Source organism: Polypterus senegalus, chromosome 2 (assembly GCF_016835505.1).
Source record: "Polypterus senegalus isolate Bchr_013 chromosome 2, ASM1683550v1, whole genome shotgun sequence".
Lineage (NCBI taxonomy): Eukaryota > Metazoa > Chordata > Cladistia > Polypteriformes > Polypteridae > Polypterus > Polypterus senegalus.
Window position 1 is genome coordinate 52317921 of NC_053155.1, and position 22095 is coordinate 52340015.

The 22095-nt window shown below is 37.5% G+C and overlaps 1 protein-coding gene across 1 annotated transcript in view; it reads left to right on the plus strand.

Annotated features, from left to right (window-relative positions):
* LOC120522907 overlaps positions 1-22095 on the plus strand; it is a 190523-nt gene that overhangs the window by 20860 nt on the left and 147568 nt on the right. The window contains exon 3 of the mRNA XM_039743683.1: positions 7628-7957. Within this exon, the coding sequence (XP_039599617.1) occupies positions 7628-7957 (330 nt within the window). The remainder of the gene's footprint in view (positions 1-7627; positions 7958-22095) is intronic.

The following is a 22095-nucleotide window of genomic DNA, read 5'->3' on the forward strand; positions in this document are numbered from 1 at the left end:
CACGAGATTTTACACAAGGATTTTGAATTTATTAAACAGTAGTAGTAACTAGGGCATCACCATGGTGTCCTAGCTTAGTCATTAACATATAAAATAGATGAGATTTTTGAAAATATTAAAAGGTGTTCCAGAGAAACAATGCTTAATTCTGTCCTCTCACAGCTCTGGTAGTTATAGTAGTATTAGTATTGTCTCATGTACATACAGTGGTGTGAAAAACTATTTGCCCCCTTCCTGATTTCTTATTCTTTTGCATGTTTGTCACACAAAATGTTTCTGATCATCAAACACATTTAACCATTAGTTAAATATAACACAAGTAAACACAAAATGCAGTTTTTAAATGATGGTTTTTATTATTTAGGGAGAAAAAATCCAAACCTACATGGCCCTGTGTGAAAAAGTAATTGCCCCCTTGTTAAAAAATAACCTAACAGTGGTGTATCACACCTGAGTTCAATTTCTGTAGCCACCCCCAGGCCTGATTACTGCCACACCTGTTTCAATCAAGAAATCACTTAAATAGGAGCTGCCTGACACAGAGAAGTAGACCAAAAGCACCTCAAAAGCTAGACATCATGCCAAGATCCAAAGAAATTCAGGAACAAATGAGAACAGAAGTAATTGAGATCTATCAGTCTGGTAAAGGTTATAAAGCCATTTCTAAAGCTTTGGGACTCCAGCGAACCACAGTGAGAGCCATTATCCACAAATGGCAAAAACATGGAACAGTGGTGAACCTTCCCAGGAGTGGCCGGCTGACCAAAATTACCCCAAGAGCGCAGAGACGACTCATCCGAGAGGTCACAAAAGACCCCAGAACAACGTCTAAAGAACTGCAGGCCTCACTTGCCTCAATTAAGGTCAGTGTTCACGACTCCACCATAAGAAAGAGACTGGGCAAAAACGGCCTGCATGGCAGATTTCCAAGACGCAAACCACTGTTAAGCAAAAGAACATTAGGGCTCGTCTCAATTTTGCTAAGAAACATCTCAATGATTGCCAAGACTTTTGGGAAAATACCTTGTGGACTGATGAGACAAAAGTTGAACTTTTTGGAAGACAAATGTCCTGTTACATCTGGCGTAAAAGGAACACAGCATTTCAGAAAAAGAACATCATACCAACAGTAAAATATGGTGGTGGTAGTGTGATGGTCTGGGGTTGTTTTGCTGCTTCAGGACCTGGAAGGCTTGCTGTGATAGATGGAACCATGAATTCTACCGTCTACCAAAAAATCCTGAAGGAGAATGTCCAGCCATCTGTTCGTCAACTCAAGCTGAAGCGATCTTGGGTGCTGCAACAGGACAATGACCCAAAACACACCAGCAAATCCACCTCTGAATGGCTGAAGAAAAACAAAATAAAGACTTTGGAGTGGCCTAGTCAAAGTCCTGACCTGAATCCAATTGAGATGCTATGGCATGACCTTAAAAAGGCGGTTCATGCTAGAAAACCCTCAAATAAAGCCGAATTACAACAATTCTGCAAAGATGAGTGGGCCAAAATTCCTCCAGAGCGCTGTAAAAGACTCATTGCAAGTTATCGCAAACGCTTGATTGCAGTTATTGCTGCTAAGGGTGGCCCAACAAGTTATTAGGTTCAGGGGGCAATTACTTTTTCACACAGAGCCATGTAGGTTTGGATTTTTTTTTTCTCCCTAAATAATAAAACCATCATTTAAAAACTGCATTTTGTGTTTACTTGTGTTATATTTGACTAATGGTTAAATGTGTTTGATGATCAGAAACATTTTGTGTGACAAACATGCAAAAGAATAAGAAATCAGGAAGGGGGCAAATAGTTTTTCACACCACTGTAGTTAAGTGAAATTCTTACTTCATGTATAACCAACATTCAGCATGTTGCCACTAGGTTGCATCATGATAAACAAATATGTATTGCAATTGAGAACTTCAAATTTGCTGACCTGATGTACTCCCTACTCCTGTTTGTATGCTCCCATTAACTGAGACCTTTTCACCTCATAGTATTACGGTCCTGAGTTTGAATTCCAGGTGGTCATAAACTGTGGGGAGTTTAATATTTCTTCTTGTGTTTACATGGGTTCTTTACAGAACCTCTCTTTTCCTCCCATGTCTGTGGGATGTGCATGTTACCGTCATTAGTGACTTTGAATTGGCCTAGTGGATTAAGTGTGAGGACATGTGTCTGTGCGTTCTTCCAATGCCAGGTTCCTAACTAATACCTGATAGTGAAATGATTGATTTTGGCTTCCTAAGACCTCATAATAAAAATTAAATTCAGAAAATGGATAGGATTAACAAAATGATCAAAAGTATATATTATACATGAAACTACACTAAAGTATAGAGTATGAATAGTGTGAAGCATATTCAAGCCTTTGTTTATCTTATATAAAACATTAAAAAACAGTAAAATGTTTAAGGAGAAGTCCAAATGGCTGACGTTTTATAAGTACTTTACATGAAACTGCAAAGTATGGCTACTAACTATAGCACTAATATTTACCTTAAACAAATAAAATACAACACGCATGTTTGCTGGATCAGCATGATGTTAATACTATTTTAAATTTAATCCTATTAGTAGTCCAAACATGACACACATGGCAGAAGTTCAAAAGCCCTGTGTGTACGTAATGTAAGCAATATACTGACATAGCAAAAGGAAAGAAGTGAAGCTTTCAGGAAATCAAAAGAAAAGAAAGCTTAAAAAATGTTAATCTCATTATTACTGTTGTAAAGCCATTTTATAAATTGTTGGAAACATAAGCAAACATTTTAAACCAATCTATTAAACTCATGGCTTAAACTTTAACTAGCTTTCTGTCTTTCCCAGTTTCTTCTTTTAATAATACCTCCCAGTGGGAGTTTTATTTTATTAAGGTGTATTAGAACAGACAGCTTTAAAGTGATCTGCTTCCAATATCCATTATCTTTATTTTCTTGCTAATCACTTACAATGAAATATTATATGTTATTAGATTTGTTTAATTTACTTATACATGAAAGGACAAAAATGAAAACAGCAACATCCCTTTCATGTCAGTCTGTTGTTATTGTCGTCGGTGTCTTTATACACAAAAGATCTTATGTTACTCCTGCGTACAATCAAAGGGAATTAACTGTCATTTTGAGGCTTCAGATGCACTCATTAATTCAGATATGCATCATTCAGACATTAGCGGAAAACCAGAGTACCTGGTGAAAAACACACAAACATTATAAGGAACATGCAAAGTGGATTTGCACTTGAATCTAAGGTTCTGAAGCACTAACCACTGTGTCAACACACCATCCTTTTTAAGGTTAATGCATCTGATATATAAATAAATATAACAATAATATTAAATCCACAAAATCCACATCACACTGAGGACATGTGCATGTGATTGAAAAGATGTAGCCATGGATTTCATTTAAATGGTCACTGAAATAAAACAGCAACTGGTTCAGATAAGCTTCTTTTATTGCAGCAGATATTCAAGAGGACCCTGGGTGTTCAGCTTAGTTGTTCTGATTAGACTAACACATTTTTCGGCTTATAAAGACATTCAGATAAGAAACAACAGCCAGAGAGCAATTAATCATCGTAGGCCATGTCAACACTATTTTTCATTTATAAACTGCATTTTTAAATGAAAATTATCTTTATCCACTCTAGCTGTTTCATATAATTTACAAAATTTATTTCCACCCACACTAAAATGACTGCAAATGTATATGATGTAGACATATGTAGACATTCGCCTACACTGGACGTGCGTACATCAGAGAAAAAGTCTTTGAAAGGATGGTAATGTCGCCAGCCACAGGATGTATCGCAAAACAGTAGCGACTGGTAAATTTTTTGCCTTTTGTGCATGCATGCAGTATTTAAACTGCACAAAATACAATTTAGATGCATACAAGAAAGCAACACAACAAACACCATGGAAAGAAACTCCTTTGAGTCTGCCATGTTGGACTATTGTTTTCTTCATTGAAAGGTGACCATTCAGGATATCACATTATAAGGACCAATCAGGGAAGGGCTACATAAAAAGCATGAACAAATCAGAGGGAGGTTAGAATCTGCGTTTTCACCCTTCCACACTGCAAAACTGAGCTGGCATTTTCAGAAGTATACATCTCTGGAGAACATTTTCAAAAGTTTTTGTTTTCAGTAGCTGAAAATTCTGGTGTATTGTGGATGAAAGATAAAAACAGAGACTAATCAGGGCCATCTTAACAACATTATAGGCCCATAAGCAAAGCAGTGCACTGGGGCAACTACCTACACAACCTCTCAGCAAGTCACAACATACAACTCCAAATCAGAAAAAGTTGGGACAGTGTGGAAAATGTGAATAAAAAAAGAAAAAAGCAAATTATAAATTCTCTTCAAATTTTATTTCATTGCAGACAGTATGAACACAAACTAATTCATGTTTATTTTTTGTCAACATCATTTAATTTGTAAATAAATATCCATTCTTGCCATTCAGGCTTGCAACACATTTCAAAAAAAGTTGGGACAGTACACCATTTACCACTTTGTACAGTTCCCCTGTCTGTTAACAACACTTAAAAGATGTTTAGGCATTGAAGAAATCAAGTGACTAAGTGTTGCAGGTGTTAGTTTGTCCCATTCTTCCTGCAAACAACCTTTTTAGGTGCGCAACAGTATGGGGTCTTCGTTGACACATTTTTAGTTTCAAAATGCACCAAACATTCTCTATAGGAGACAAATCAGGGCTGCAGGCAGGCCAGTCAAGCATCCGCACCCTCTTCTTACGCAGTCATGCCTTTGTTATGCGCACAGTATGTGGTTTGGCATTGTCTTGCTAAAATAAGCATGGGCATCCCTGGCAAAGATGTCGTCTTGAAGGCAGCATTTGTTCCTCCAAAACTGAGATATACTTCTCAGCATTGATGGTGCCATCGCAGAAGTGCAAGTTACCTTTGCCGAAGGCACTGACACAACACCATACCATGACAGACCCTGGCTTTTGGACTTGTATCTGGTAACAGTCTGGATGGTCCTTTTCCTCTTTGGTCCGCAGCACACGGCGTTCATTTCTTCCAAAAAAGATGTGAAAAACCGATTTGTCTGACCACAATACATGTTTCCACTGCACAATGGACCATCCCAGATGCCTCCGAGCCCAGAGAAGTCGACGGCACTTCTGGACACTATTTATGTAGGGCTTCCTTTTAGCAGAGTACAGTTTTAGCTGCCATTTCCTAATGTAACTACGTACTGTATTGCTTGAGGGTGACTTCCTGAAGTAGTCCTGAGCCCACGCAGTTATATCATTTATTGATGAATGACAGTTTTTAATGCAGTGCCGTCTGAGGGCTCGGAGATCACGGCCATTCAGATTAGGCTTGCGCCCTTGGCCTTTGTGCACGGTAATTTCTCCAGATTCCCTGATTCTTTTCACTATGTTATGCACTGTAGAGGGAGAAATGTCCAAATCTCTTCCTATCTGTCTTTGAGAAACGTTTTTCTTCATCATTTCAAAGATTTTTGCCCGCACTTGGTGGCAAATTGGCGATCCTCTGCCCATCTTTGCTCCTAAAGGACTAGGCCTTTCCTTGATGCTGCTTTTGTACCGAATCATGATTGCAATCACCTGTTAACATCACCAGTTTCAAATCACATCATTATTTAGTTATTATACCTCATTACTACCCCTCAATTGCCCCCATCCCAACTTTCTTTGGACTGTGTTGCAAGCCTGAATGCCAAGAATGGATGTTTATTTACAAATCAAAAGTTGACCAAAAAAAACATGAATTATCTTGTGTTCATACTGTCTGCAATTAAATAAAAGTTAAGGGAAATTTGTAAATTACTGCTTTACTTTTTTATTCCTCATTTTCCACACTGTCCCAACGTTTTGTGATTTGGGGTTGTACATAGATTAGAATGGGCCCCTATACTCGTGGTGCCCCCGGGCAACTGCCCAGCGTGCCCATGCGTTAAGATGACCCTAAGACTAATATTTGCATTTTTAGAAGAAAATGTAGTCGTGTGAACCTAGCTTTATAGACTGTGGAAAGATGCAATGAGAGTTAGAAACTTAAAGTAAACAATTTATCACACGATGAAATCATTGCAATGTCAGGGTATATTGTATCTAGTAGCAATACGTATATCAGGCAGTGACATCATAAATATACTGTACAAAACCTGTCTGCTTTCACATTTTTCACAATTCTCACAAGTGTTTACTCTTTGAAGCATTTTACGCTAACGTGATATGGCTACTTTTCTAATCTTTACGTGGAACATAAATTTTCTCAGGAGATCGGATTGATATGTTTGATAAAAGCCAAAGTGTCTGCTTCAGGAAGTTGGCTTGGCTTCAAACTATTGTGCTAATGAAAGTTGGTTCACAATTTATAAAGTGTCTCCCTACAGGGCTTACATGAGTTAGATTTGTTGTTTACGACAAAATAATGAGCAGTACAGGTTAAATATTCCTAACCCAAAATTCCGAGGACCAAAAGTATTTTGGATTATGGAATATTTGCATACATTTAATGAGATATCTTTGGGACACCCTAGATCAAGTAGCCAAACCAGCTAATTGACGACTTATCACCAAGCTGTTATTATAATGTGAGTTAATGTGACAATCATATTAAAACTCAAAAGTGCTGAATATGATGTGCAGACTGTATTTTGGTTGTCTTTAAAGAGGGCTAATTCTGTGTATTTGCACTGAAACACTTTTTTGATTTTTCATCTGTTTATATCGGCTAACTGTTGTCACTTGTAAGGCATCTGGCTGAATATCTCAGCCAAGCATCAATTTGTCATTCCTGCTGTGCTGGAAGCCTTTAACCAATTGGCAAGATGCTACATTCAGTTGTTAATTGCTGTGGGTGGACATACATAACGCCCTTATAAAAAGTCAATTTGCAGCAGTGTCCGGTTTCCCTAAAATAATCAGAGTAATTTACTACATTCATATCGCAACAAGGGCACCTAGCGAGAATTAAATTGCTTTTGTTAGCCGTAAGCAGTGACATTCCATTAATGCATAACAGAGGTGTTATCGTCTCTCACCCTAAACACCGACACAGCATATTGAAACAGCTATGCAACATCTATCCAACATTATGATGTTTCACTGGGAACCCCTCACTTCCAGTTTCCGATAGCTGATGGTCATGGTGCTTCACAGGGAACCCCAGCCCCGATTGTCAGTTGTGTATGATAGCTTTATGGCTCTTCATAGAGGACCACCTGCCCCTCAGAATGAATAAATCCATTTGGAATCTGCACATATGTTGTTCACCTCCACTCAGCAGTAAAATAAAATTAGGAGAAACATAGATGGCATCATGTTGGTGATGGTTCAAATTTTGGAATTTCAGATACTGACCTGAGCTTATTTATGTGAGCTTTCAAAGAAATTGGGAAAATGCATGAAACCCCACTAACACTAGACACTGTAAAAGTAGTAGCAATAGTATTGCCTCTTATACAGTGAAATTCTTATTTTCATGTTCAATCGACATGGTTGACTACTCTTCAGTTTCAAGATTAAGTTTTTTTTTACATTTTATAAAGTATGATTTTATATTAGGCAGTAGAACTACCACTAGAGTGTAATATCCACCAGTAAGTCTTAGTTGTTTTTCCTCAGATCTCTGCTCAGTCCATACCTGTGTCATCGCAGATGTGGGAAGCAATGCTACCCTGCCCTGTGGGAATCTGACAGGACAAGACACTTCTCAAGTGAACTGGTATAAAAACAGTCCAGACACACTGAAGGTGCTTTTGACTTACAGTGTAGCTGAAAAACAGCTCTTTCAATTAAATGAAACAAAGCCCAGAATAAAGCTGCTGCATAGTCCAAATGAAGATTTTGGTCTCCAGATTCTTCAGGTGCAGCAACTGGATGCAGGAAACTATACATGTAAAGCAACAATGAACACTGGGGTGAAAAGCACACAATGGGAGCTCATTACACAAGGTATGCAACTTTTTTCCACTCATTGTATAATATATCTCAAAAGTTTTGCTTGCAGCAGGTTATTAATACTGGCATCCAGCCCAGGTCTAGGCTTTGATTTCCTGTAGAATAAATAGTTCATTATGAGGAAAAGAGACAGATAAACTAAAGTTTATAAATTCATTTTGACACATTTTTATGTAGTAAAATCCCCATTTACACACAGACAGTGCTGCAAACATACACAACCTCACAATACTGTATCTAGCTCTCTTTCTCTTTCTCCCTTATTAAGCATTAGAATGTCCTTCTTAGCATGTCCTCCTTACAAACTGAGCCTTTGCCCCCATATCACTGGAGTTTTTAAATAAAACACCAGGTTGTGTCACTTGGAGAAACTCTCATAAGATTCTATACTTATAGAGTGTGTTGATAAAGGACATGAGACAGTGTGTAGGAGTCAGGTGGAGAAATTCTAGATGCAGAAATAGTTGTCTGCACCTAAACATCAGAAATACCAAGGAAATGGTCTTTTTGTGTTTGTTTCTGCCTTGCACCCAATGCTAGCTGGGATAATCTCCAGCCCCCAACTGCGACCCTGGTCTGGATTAAGCGCATTAGAAAATAACATGACATGGTTATTGACTTTTTGGTGCTAAGAAAATTATCTGCAGCTTAACATCAGCAAAACCAAGGAACATAGTGCTGACTTTCGTTGCACCAAAGACCCTCTATGTCCTGTCAGGAAGTGGATGTAGAGGTGATGTATTCCTACAAGCACTTGGGGGTCTACATCAATGACAGATTGAACTCATAACACGGAGGAGCTATATAAGAAGGGAAGAGCACGCTTATTTTTTTCTTAGTAGACTGTTTTCCTTTAATGTGGGAAATGACATCTTTCTCACTTTCTACAAGTATGTGATGGCCAGCAGATTTTTCTACACTGTGGTGTGCTGAGCCATTGACATCACTTCAAGTGAGGCCTACAAAATCAACAAACTAATTTAAAGGGCAGACTCGGTGATGGGATGAATTCTTGATCCTCTAAAGACAGTAGAGAAGGTGAAAATTAAGATAAAACTGTGTGCCATTATGAACAACACTGCAATCCTCTCACTGACACACTAGCACTGACTACTGTTAAACAACAAGGTATGCAGTAGAAATGTGTCAGGAAATGCTCCTGGGTCTCCTTTATACCAACAGCAATACACCTGCATAGTACTTCACTGTGTATTTCTATCTATCTATTTATCTATCTATCTATCTATCTATCTATCTATCTATCTATCTATCTATCTATCTATCTATCTATCTATCTATCTATTTATCTATCTATCTATCTATCTATGCATGCTGGAATGTAGTCATTCAGGAGCTCCATAAATACATACTTTTTTGATGAATATTGTAGTTTTAGGACATTAAAATAAATTTAGACTTTCCACAGACACACATACACACATACAGATGCCAATCAAGCTTTCCTGATGTTTTGAACATCATAGAATAAGAATCTAAACTTAACTTGATAACAGAGTTTTGACCCCAGTGAGCTAAGTAGGGGATAAACACATGAAGAAACCAAAGCAGACAACATAACCCATCAAAGCAGAAAACCTATCTATCTATCTATCTATCTATCTATCTATCTATCTATCTATCTATCTATCTATCTATCTATCTATCTATCTATCTATCTATCTATCTATCACCACCTGACTATAAACTAAAAGATCCAATGACAAGGACAAGGAGGAATCATCTTTTTGTTACTTTCAGGGACAAAAACAATATTAAAGAAAATTCTTTTGCCCTCTTACTCTCTTGTGCTGATATACAGTAGCACTGATGTAGCATTTAGTTTCACGTGGCATGCTGACCTCAATGGTTATTAGTATACACAGGTAATTGAAGAGGCTTGCAGGTTGGCAGACAGGCATGCTCTTTTGAACTAAAGACACTGTGGTGCCCATCCTGTTGTATAAAATCTCGATGGCTCTTGAGTTCTGTTCAGCCACTTACCAGCTAAGCTACAGTACCTTTCACACATGCATACATTTTTATTTGCACCTTCTCATTAAAACAGACAGGCTCTATAAGCAGTGAATCACGAGGCTGCTGCTTCCTACTTCAAATTTATTTACAAAGTTTCGCTGTTGTTTCACAAGCATTAAAAAGAATAAGACACATGATGTAAGTGACTTTGACTCTAGTGCAATTGTGGGTGCCATGCATGGTAACTATGGGCTCTAGACTTTAAAGAAGCCATTGATTGTGCAGACATTCTGTATATGACAAAACTTTGAAGCAGAAAGGCTACAGCAGCAGAAGAGCACACTTGTCAACTAAGAACAGGAAAATGAGGCCTCAGTGAGCATGCAATGACCAAAACTGGATGACTGATAATTGGAAATGTGTCACCTGTTCTCACAAATGTTTATTTCTGTTCTCACATGTACAGTAGAAAGTAGGATCAGAATTTAGTGTAAACAGCATAAATCCACAGTGCCTTGTGTAAAAGATACAGACTGGTGAAAGTAGCAAAATTGCTTGAGGAGTGTTTTTTTAAAATGTAAGTGTATGCCATTTGAATGCCACAGCAAGTACTGTTGTTGATTGTATATATCCCTTTATGGCCATAGTCTACCCTTTTCAAATCAATGCTTTCGTTAGGGAAATGCACCATGTCACAAAGGAGATATGTTGTCAAGCTGGTTTCACTAAAATAACAGTGGCTCCAGTTTACTCCAATGGCCTGCTCAGTCCCAGGATCTCAGTCTTACAGATTGCATTTGGAAAACGTTGAAGCAGGAGGTTCATAAAGGTAATGTGTTAAAATGAAAAAATGAAGGAAGTGAGTGATGCTGTTGAGTCTAAAGAATGTGTTTAGCAACTTGTTGAGTCAACGTTTTAAAAATACAGGCTATCATAGTGGCAAAACGGGGTCCTGCCTATTACTGGATAGGTGAGTCTAATAAAGTGGCCACTGTGTTGGGAAAGCACAAACTTAAATTCAATAAAATGTCAAATACACACATTCAATATACACTATTAGAAGACCAGGGGCGCTACCCTGATCAGCGACAGGGATGTGTTTGGCTGAAGAACATTTATTATAGCTTGAGAATGAAAATGTCTGACAACAATGACTGCCAGAATATTTAAAGCACACCACTACTAGAAGCTCTAATAGGAATGGACTATGGTAAAACAAGCCTTGATTTAAATTAAGATATTACTTATTGCTTCTGGCTTAACAGACTTGTTATTGATTATACAGAAAGCAAGGGGCTACTAGGTAGGGAAGTGAGGCACATGACAGTGACAAGACCCTGTAGGAACATGTACTGGCAGTAGCAATGTTACTTGACATGCCAAGGAAAAACAAAACACATGATCTGTTTAATAATATATACAATGTTGTAGATGCAGTATGCGGTTTAGCATTGTCTTTCAGAATGGGAGCATATGTTGCTCTAAAACCCATATATACCTTTTAGCATTGATGGTGCCTTTCCAGATGTGCAGGCTGCCATTCCATATGCACTAATTCACCCCTACACTATCAGAGATGCAGGCTTTTTAATGGAGCACTGACTTCAAACCTTCAGGCTGTCAGTTTAAATCCCACTACTGACACTGTGTGACCACGAGCAAGCCACTTGACCTGCCTGTGCTCCAAATGGAAAACAAAAAGAAGTGCAACCAGTTGTATTATAAATGTTTTAAGGTGTCAACCAGATATGCAAGATAACAAGCTGGACAGCCCCTCTCCTTTTTAGTCTGAATTTCAAATTTTCATTTGTCTGACCACAGAACAGTTTTCCACATTGCCTCAGTCCATTTTAAATGAGCTCTGGCCCAGAGAAGATGGCGCCATTTCTGAATCATGTCATATATGGCTTCTTCTTTGCATGAGAGAGCTTTAACCTGATTTCTGGAAGTGTTCCTGAGCCCAAACATTGAGTTCCATGACAGAATCAAGCCTGTTTTAATGCAGTGCCACCTGAGGGCCCAAAGATCACGGGCATCCAATATTGATTTTCGGCCTTGTCCCTTGCACACAGAGATTCTCAGAAACTTTTGATGACATTATGTACTGTAGGTGATGAGATATTCAAAGTGTTTTCGACTTTACATTGAGGAACATTATTCTGAAATTGTTCCACAATTTATAAAGGTATTTTTTGCAGAGCATTAAACCTCTGCTCATCCTTACTTCTGAGAGATTCTACTTCTCTAAGATGCTCTTTTTATATCCAAAAATGTTACTGAACTTTTGCCAATTAACCTAATTAGTTGCAAAATGATCCTCTAGCTGTTTCTTTTTAGTACCACGTACATTCTCAGCCAGGGCCGCTGCTGGCCAAATGGGTGCCCTAAGCAGAAATTTACTTTTGTGCCCCCTCCCCCAAATATTACGGAAGTAAAAATAAAATAATAAAAAAACACCTACTATAGGGGCCAAAATAGAACTTTATTCAAATAAAAGTAAATACATGAGGGCGCGAGCGTCATTACGTGTGCTTAGCCTACTCTGCGTTCACCGTAAAATGCAATATATACATTTATATTTTTGTTTATTTGTATATGTACATTATTAATATTAATTTATTATTATAATATATAAAAACGATTTTTTGAGCAGCTGGGATGGTGCCCCCCTGGGAGTTGGTGCTCTATGCAGACTGCGTACTCTGCGTATAGGGAGCGGCGGTACTGTTCTCAGCCTTTTTTTATCACCATCCCAACTTTTTTGAGATGTATTTTTGCCATCAAATTCAAAATGAACTAATATTTTTTCATGAAATAGTAAAATTCTCACTTTCAACATATAATGCATTTTCTATATTCTATTGTGAATAAAGTATGGGTTTATGAGATTTGCAGATCATTGCATCCTGTTTTAATTTACATTTTGCTCAGCATCCCAACTTTTTTGGAATTGGGGTTTTATGTTACATAGCAAGTGAAATTATCTAACTTTTTTATAACATACTTTACTTCGAGGTAACTCAGGCCCCTTCTTCAGGAAAGTTGTAATCCTGATGTGATTAAAGATCAAAGATGTTATTACATCTCACCTGAAGAAGGGGCCTGAGTTACCTCGAAAGCTTGCATATTGTAATCTTTTTAGTTAGCCAATAAAAGGTGTCATTTGACTTGACTTCTCACTACATTCATAATGGCTAACATGGTACAACACCCTAGTACTTCTTAATCTGGAAACAATTATATGTATTTTTTACCGATTCATTTGTTTATCACTATACTAGCTGTTACCTTAAAATAAAAGTGACAACAATTTACAGTGCCATATTTAAAAATTTTATTTTAAAATTGCACTGGTCTATGCAGTTCAACCCTGGAGTCTCTGCAGATCGTTTTATTGTAGATGTGTTTAGCAGGTAAATATCAAAAACTGTCACAGAATCATAACAAAAGTTAGTAAATAAAGGTATATGCTGTTATGCTGAATTATCTGGCATGATTTTGATTTTTTTTTTTTATTCTACTAAAAACCTTTGTTTTTAAACATAAATCATTAAAATTTTTTCTATCACAAACTCAGTGCAGAAGGTAGATACAGAAAATATAATTGAGGTCAGACGAGAATCAGACCTGCAGATGTGACATATTAAAATAATATGCAGGATAAAGGAAGTTACTGAATGTCCCAGTTTAACTGGCACCAGCATGCAAAGAGCAACCCAGTGTGCAAAGACATTTCTCACCTTACCTAATCCAAGGCAAAATACCTGAGTAGATTTGAAACTTGTTACTGTGCTTTTTTGAGGTCTTTCTTGAAAACAATGTCAACCCCACAGTGTTCATCAGTGTAACATTTTATTTTTAAAGCGCATTTAGTTTTCTGAGTATGGCACCAAGGTGTCTTGTATGTTGGCTGCTTCCTACAGGTCATTCAAAACTTCAGATGCCTACTACTTCATTTCAGTTTGCCAACTATGAAAATTGAATCATAAAAGGTCAATTACTTCTTGATATATTATAATAACTGGTCATTTAACAAAACAATTTGCAATACTGCATTTCAAAATAAAAAAACAAACAAAGTAGAACTGACAACTCATATTACTGCATTGAACTACAGAAATACAACATATAGTAACATTCTCAAAACTGTTTTTTTCATTTGGCAGGCAATGGGGGCTGAAGTCTGTCTCATGACAGGAACCAACTCTAGACAGAGTGCCAGTGCCACTTTATTTTCGATAATTACACCTACACTTACTCACTCTGGGACAATTTAGAGAAACTGAACTTGCAGAATGAAAAGAAAGAGGAATTCCCCAGAGAAACTTTCACACTGAGCATAAAAAATAAATACATAAATAAAATGAATTTTCCGTGTATTCTAGAGCTCTTTCATTTACAAGCGCTGAGTACTGCACTCATTTAACCACACAGCTCGATTTATTCAAACCCACTTAATCCAATTTAGGGTCACAAGTAAAGCAAAGCCAATCCTAATAGAATCAGATACGATTTTCAGACAGAATCAGATAGTAGATATTATGATAGAAGGTAACAAACAGCTCTACACAAGGTGCCAGTCTGCTGAAGCGACCAATCCAACACACACCCACTGGACCAGCAACAAATAACACAATGTGCACATCTTGGGTTAACTTGGAGGAAATCCACATAGACTTGGAGAAAATTTGCAAACTCCACACAGACAACAACCCAGTGCCAAATTCAAACCAAGGAGACCAGATCTGTGATGCACTACTGGGAATCCATGCTTCCCTTTCTAACAAATATGCTACAACCACCCATCCATTCAGGGTTATGAAAAAGCTGGAGATTATCCCTGCAATCATTGGGTGCAAGGCAGGAACAATCACTGGACACAGCGTCAACTCATTGAAGGGTTAATACACACATCAGAGACCAAATTAGCATCACCAATGCAACTCGTACATACTTGGGAAGAACATGCAAACTCCACGCAGAGTGCACCTGGGACTTCAACATCAGTGTCTTGTTGTAAGACATCAGTACTACCACTGCACCAAAATATGGTATATTAAACATGCAATAACATACAATAATACTCAAGAAATGTGTTACAAATATTCATATGAAGAAAATGAAAAGTGGATGAAAAAATTCATTTTAAATGCTTCTATAAATATTTTAAATACAGCAGCAGTTTTTATTATTTTTAAAGCATGATCTTGCAAGGGACACATTTTTAAAATGTGAAAAAGCTTACTTTACTAAAATGCTCCTAGTGAACATGGAACAAATGCAAAATACAAATCAAAAAGAAAGTACAGATGCACTGAAATAGAGTAAACTACTATAAGAGGCGCTTTTAAAGGTGTTAGTTACGTGGGTGCATCCTGTCTCCAGTAAAACCGTGAATGAAATAATTCATTACAAGTACTAGTGCTACTGCATACAGAACAATGAAAAAAAAAATTAAAATGACACATTCAATGTAAGATTAAATAGAAGGAAAGATACAGCATTTGTCTGGAACAAGTCCCTGTATGTGGATCCACACACAGCACAGGCAATGAAGACGGCTGTCTAAAGAATGTGTGTTTCTGAAGGGGAGTATAGATGGAGTAGCAAATCATGTCCATTTTTATGATGAAAGCTGTTAAAGTGGGTGACATGTGGGGATGATTGCCTAGGCTGATGAAAGAACTGCAACTGTTTCTGGAAACTGATAACCAGAGAACATAACACTAACCTTGGCGAGAATCATCCTAACATAGCTCATTTTTTTTTTTTTAATGTCTTAACTTCATCATCATCATTTCCTGATTGTGGTGAGTGGTATGTTGCATATAATTTGATAAATATCTGTATTTCTTTATTTGTAGAATTTTTACAATGTTAAAAGAGCAAGGAAAATGGACAAAAAACATTTTTTCTCTACCTCCAAAACTTTAGGAATGCTGGTTTTTATGAGTGAATTGCTGCAGCCACTTCTGACATAGAGGGCTACTTTCATTACTTCATGACTTGCATGGGTTATTTGTTTGAAAGATGCTGACCAAAAACAAAATTACTTGAGTTTGGGGGTCTGTGTCTGAGCTATTCCACTGGTAAATGCCCCAGGAAGGTGTGTTTGTCAGGAGCTATACAGGGACAATAAAGAGAGTATGGCTTGCAAAGGTATGCTCTCTCTGCCGTGTGGCATTGTGACGCAAGCAGACCAGAAGATAATCTGAAGAAAGCAGGCTGCCTGGGCCTGTGCAGATGATAAGCTGATCAGAAAGAATCAAATGTAACTATTCTTTATTTTTGTGCCATCTGAAATTACACATCCAGCATTTTCAGGTTGTATGGTCTTGTTTTAGAAAGCTACATTCTATTTGCTTGTGTGGCACTGGTTAGAATAAAATGTATTACCTATACTCCACAGTAGTATTATGGGTGTTGTACCATGTTTGCCATTATGGATGTGGTAAGAAGCTGAGCAAAATTACACCTTTTTTTGCCCGAAGAAGGGGCCTGAGTTGCCTTGAAAGCTTGCATATTGTAATCTTTCTAGTTAACCAATAAAAGGTTTAATTTTGCTTGACTTCTTACCATTATATTCCATAGTTAAAAGTGTAGCTCCTTTTCCTGCCTGTTTTTTTAACTCAGTCTAATCGCCTGAAGTTATAGATAAAGATTGGAAAGGGAAAGAAGTGCTGAACTGAAGTGTATCTGACTACAAAGTGGTAGGTGTATGATATCTGAGGCACTTTGGTTAAGTCTACAAAATAAAGAATATAAAGGGAAAATAGAGTCCCCACAGGACCCTACATGATAACACTGAGAATCGCCCTTCACTCACTGGATCACCACAAGGCTGCTATCTATCTCCTCTTCTGCAGATTTTGTACATAAATGAGTGCACAAATTCACTTAAGGACAGACATATTTAAAATTTGCAGAAGGCTCAGTAATTATGAGTCTTCTACAAAATATGGAGGATAGCCATGGACCTATTGCTGGTGATTTTAATCAATGGGGTGATTGTTCCATTTTTGTAGCTTAATACCAAGATATGTCTGTAGATTTTAAATGTTTCCCTTCTCTACCTTCCTCTCAACAATAAAAAAGGCTGTTGGACTGTAGAGTTTTGGGAGCAATACAAATATTAAAGAACAGTCATTGATACAAGCAGACATTTAATCACAATACAGAAAACATATGTAAGAAGGGACAAAAATGGCTGCTCTTTCAAAGGAAACTCAATTGTTATAAAACAGACAAAACTATAATGGCAATTTTTACAAATCTTTTACTAAATACATTATCACATTTGCTTTGAGAACCTTAGTGTTGAGAACAAAAACAGAACAACATTGTCAGAATTTGCAGTAAAATTGGTGGTGTATAGCAAGTGTCTCTTCCTGTATTTAAAAGTACATGCTGCAAAGAAGACTCATTCAAGCCAGGTTATGAATACAGGTTAGATAACAGGCCATTTCCAACAACGGGCTTCTCTGAACGCTCAGTGTGTTGGACCTTGAATAACATGGATTACAGCAGTAAAAGACCATGCCTTGTAGGTTCCATTCCATACAGTGGGCATGTACTCATCAAAACTGAATGACTGAAGCTTTTATAAACATTACAGGCTGCTGGTGGCATGTTACAAGATGCAAAAACAAAGACTAAATGAAGTTCTCCTACATGTTTAATGGCATTCGTTTTTACATTCCAAAACACAATTTTGCTCCTTCCTTTATAGTGCTTGTTTCATGTTTTAAAAATGGTCAGATCCATCAATTAACTCTTGATCAGCTTTGGAAAGGTGAAAATACAGAATTGACTACCATTGACTTACTTTGAGTCTAGCTGAAAACAGAAGACCAGTGCCACCCCTGGCCAAACTGGAACCTTAAGATGAATCTTCTTGGGAACCCCTGCCCCACCACCCTGAATCCACCATGTTAGAACTTCTTTTAACAGGTTTAATTTGAACATTAAATAAATAATACATTCACAAAGAAGTACACATCACATACTTAACTATAACTTCCAAAACTTGGAAGTGACTTTTTAGGGGTTTCTTCACTCTCTTGTTGCATTTTACAACTGAACACAAGGCAAAGTTATTTACAAAGTTATCACATGACCGCTTCTGTGCAAGGTCTGAGTTGATGCTGATGAGAGCCAAGCTGCTTATTCATTGTTGTGCCATAAATGACCTCATGTCTTGATGAGCTTAAGTTCTGAAAAACTGGAAGGGTTGTTGCAATCTGGAGGGCAACCCATAGATTTGTTCTTCACTAATAATAACTTAATAGTAATGATATAGGTGAATATATCTCCTACATTTGTGAATTTTTATACACTTCATTTTGTTTCTTCAATGAGAGCAGATAGCAATAAGATGTTTACTACATCAGTAATTGTATCTGCCAGCTGAATTGAATCTGCTATTTCTGTTTTTGTATATCAGAGTTGCATGACTGGTTGTTTTCGCACAATTTAGCCAATACCTAAGTAGAAAGTAAGAGAAAAGCTCCACTGTGTTGATAAAATTTACAAATGTGTTCTCAAAGTAACAACACTCAAAACATTTCACATGTCAATTAACTTTATTAACATTTAACAGCATGTATAGGTCCTGAGGTCTCTATGGCGGTTAATAAAAAATCCTCAACCGTGTGTCAGCTAGATCATCAGATAAAACCTGTTGTAACAAAGGCTCTATATTGCGCCCGACCTGACACAGATTGGACATGGGAGGCACGTATAAAAATAAATAAACTGTTTATTTTCTTCAGCTGGAGGGCATGTCTTCCCCGTGTCCCACAGCCACAACACAGTCCCAAAACAGAAACTACAATACCAAAACACTCCTCTCTCATTCTCTTCCATCACCACACCTCCACAAGCTTTGTCCTCCTTCCACCCAACTCTGGCCTCTGAGTGGTGGTTGCTGGCTCCTTTTATGGCCCACCCCGAAGTGCTCCAGGTGCTTGATCACCTGTTTCTGTTTGCACTCCCGGGTGGGGCTGGAGATTCGTCAAGTTGGGCTCAGGGACCCATGCCGCGTCTCCTGGCAGCCATCCCAGATCCCAACAGGGCTGTGGAGAACTCCATCTCCCATGAAGCCCTGCGAGACACTGAGGCACCGCTCCAACCCAGGGTGACCATTCAGCGTCCAGGGGGAGGTACTGCACCATCCAGGGCTGCTCCCCCTGAATACACATCGAAGGGGTGTCCCGGCTGGGCATGAGACCCGGCCATCCACCACACTGTTTAACACTCAATATCAAAATTATTACACATAATTCTATTCCATTGTTTCTCCAGTAAATAGATAGCTTTAGTGTAGTGTAGTTGATATAATGTTAGTGAGATTACTGGAAGTCTGACAAATGTAGATTTCTAAAACACAACAGGTAGTGCAGCTCGAGCTGCTTCTTCATGCATTTTTTTCTTTTCTGTGCTCCTGAGTGGTGCTGATTTGAAGCCAGCTCTACTTGTTAATAGAAAATTATCACAACAGGTGACTGTCAACAACATTAATTTGATGATTTATTAAACAGCAAAAACCCAAACAGAGTCAAGTTGGGGACGTCCAGAGCTTTGCTCCATTGAGGAGGTTGTTGCTTTGCATTATACTTTAATGATGTTAAGCAATATACCTGCTTACACTATGGTTAAGATTAGGTTTGTGGAAGAAATTATCTGACTCAAGTCAAGGAAACCAAGTGAAATAAACTTACAATCCAATTGGCTGTTCAGCAGAGCTCCTAAATCGTGAAGGTCTGTGAATCTCCAACAGGCCCCACTCCCCATCCTCTGATCACGGGCCTCATGTCAAGTGTGTGAACTGCATATAGTGGTGGATCTGCAAAAGACTATATTTCATTTCAGATCTACATAGGCACTGTTTAATGATGTAATATGTAGCCGATTTGGCAGCAGTTGTAGCAGAGAAATCTGGGAAAATACAGATGTGGTTGTTTTTGAATATGATCTCCTTCTCTCTAAGGTTTTCTTTAACCCATAGCTTATCAAATTTAGCAATGCAATTCCTAGTCTTCAAAACATTTGATCCACATTGGCAAAAGACAGTTACCATCTCTGTATTAGCTTTAAAGTGCTCTTTCAATATTTTAGGAAAACATTTTACTACAAATATCACTGAGTCGGGACTTTCTAGTCTTTTGGGTGTTCCTTCAATTCTGATATTTATTCTTCTATATCTATCTTCAGACAACACCCATTTAATATGAGTAAGGATAATAATGTGAAAAGATTTATTGCTGTAGAATTAGCCTTTTAATATCAATTTGGTATCGTTTGAATACCTGTGTGTTGTTTCTGACCATATTCATCCCGTTATGGCCACAGCCTCTATTCTTTTTGATACTTTCAACACTATTAAGTATAAATCACGCTGATCAGATGACAGTGACATCCATTTCCTCAAATAGCCTGCACAGTCTACAAATCTCAGCCCTATAGAGCACCTTTGGGGTGAAATGAAAGAGGAGCCACTAGGCATATACAGTATGTCTGAATGAAAAATCTGCAGGAACTTCATGGTGTTATCAAGTCTGCATGGAAGAGACTGTTGAAGCAGTTTTTTAAACCTCAAAAGATGTAAACTATTCGAGAGGTAAAAGGAGCTCCTATTCAGTACTAGATAGGTGGAGCTAAATAACTGGCCTCTGAGTGCAATTAGAACAAAATAACAATTGGTAAAATCATAAGATATATAAAAATGACAGAATAAACAATACATATGCCTTCTTATTCTTTCTCAGGCACTATTATCTGTTATAAATAGTGTCCTTTTTTTTTTTTTTGCATTGTTGGCAATGATCCAGACGTTCTTTGAGATCTGATCTTCATAAGGACCTTTTGGGGTCTAACCTTACTGAAGTAGATGTTAAAACACTGCATGGTGCAGCCGCCATGTCAGAAAAGGCAGCGGCAGCAGTATGGGAAAGCACAATGTTAAATCAAAACGATATGAACTGAATTAAAATTAAAACAAGCATAAAACATAATTGGCAGGTGCAATGTATATCAGCACTTGATCCTATGTAGGCACAAGTGGTGCATACTGTATATTACTTGCAAAAATCAAAGTACACACAAGGTTATGCAGTGCTGGGTGAGGTTTACTTAAAAGTAGGACTTGTGAATTACATATTGCTATTATGTTCGTTTTCATAAATGTGCTGCAGACAATTCTCACAATTTTATGTGTGTATGTAAGTGGACTAAAAAACCTATCAGCTAAATGAATAACTGTAACATTGCATTTTAATTTTCTAAAATAACTTGTTTAGCAACTCACTGAATTAATTATTTATTTTTGGTGCAGTACATTTTATGGTAAACAAAAAATAAAACTGAAAATACCCATTTTCTCTCCTGTCTTCTCATCATACCCTCCCCAGTTAGTCCTTCTGATTATTAAAACATGTTCACTTATTTTTATACTATAAATTAAAAACTCTTAAAAAATGATCTACTTCTTAGTTGAAAGAAACATATTTCCACATGCAAAAAAAATACTGAGGTGCTAACCACATACTTGGTATTGCTGTAGATCTGCAGATAAAAGTTACCACCAAATGTTTCAATTTCAAAGGCAGTGCCATTAGACACAAACCTAACATGCATAGGTCTTATTCAGATGATTTCTTTCTTTTTTGTGAGCATTCTATTAATCAGTTTATTTTGTATTTTAGAATAAATAACCTCAATGTATGTGTCCCTCAATCAGAAAATTGCTGTATTTATTAAAAATATTCAATGATTAAGAGTGTAATTGCAATTGCAAAATGCTGACTAAAACTTCACAGCATTTTATTCTAAGGAAAAAGTCCAGTTTCTATCTTTGACTTCTTGTATTGCCTAGTCAGTAATATGTTGTCTATGCACTTGAACATCAGATTCCTCAACCCCAGGGTTATCATCGAAAAATGGGTCATGTCTGACTCTGTTTTGTGTGACACTATTGTCACTCTGTGTTCCAGTTAACTATTTAAGCCAGTGAATAATCATTTGATGGGCAACAATGGATAGGCCATTCAGCCAAACAAAGCTTGCTGGTCCTATCCACTTAATTCTTCTAAAATAATATCAAGTCTAGTTTTGAAAGTCCCAAAAGTCCTACTGTCTATCACACTACTTGGTACCTTATT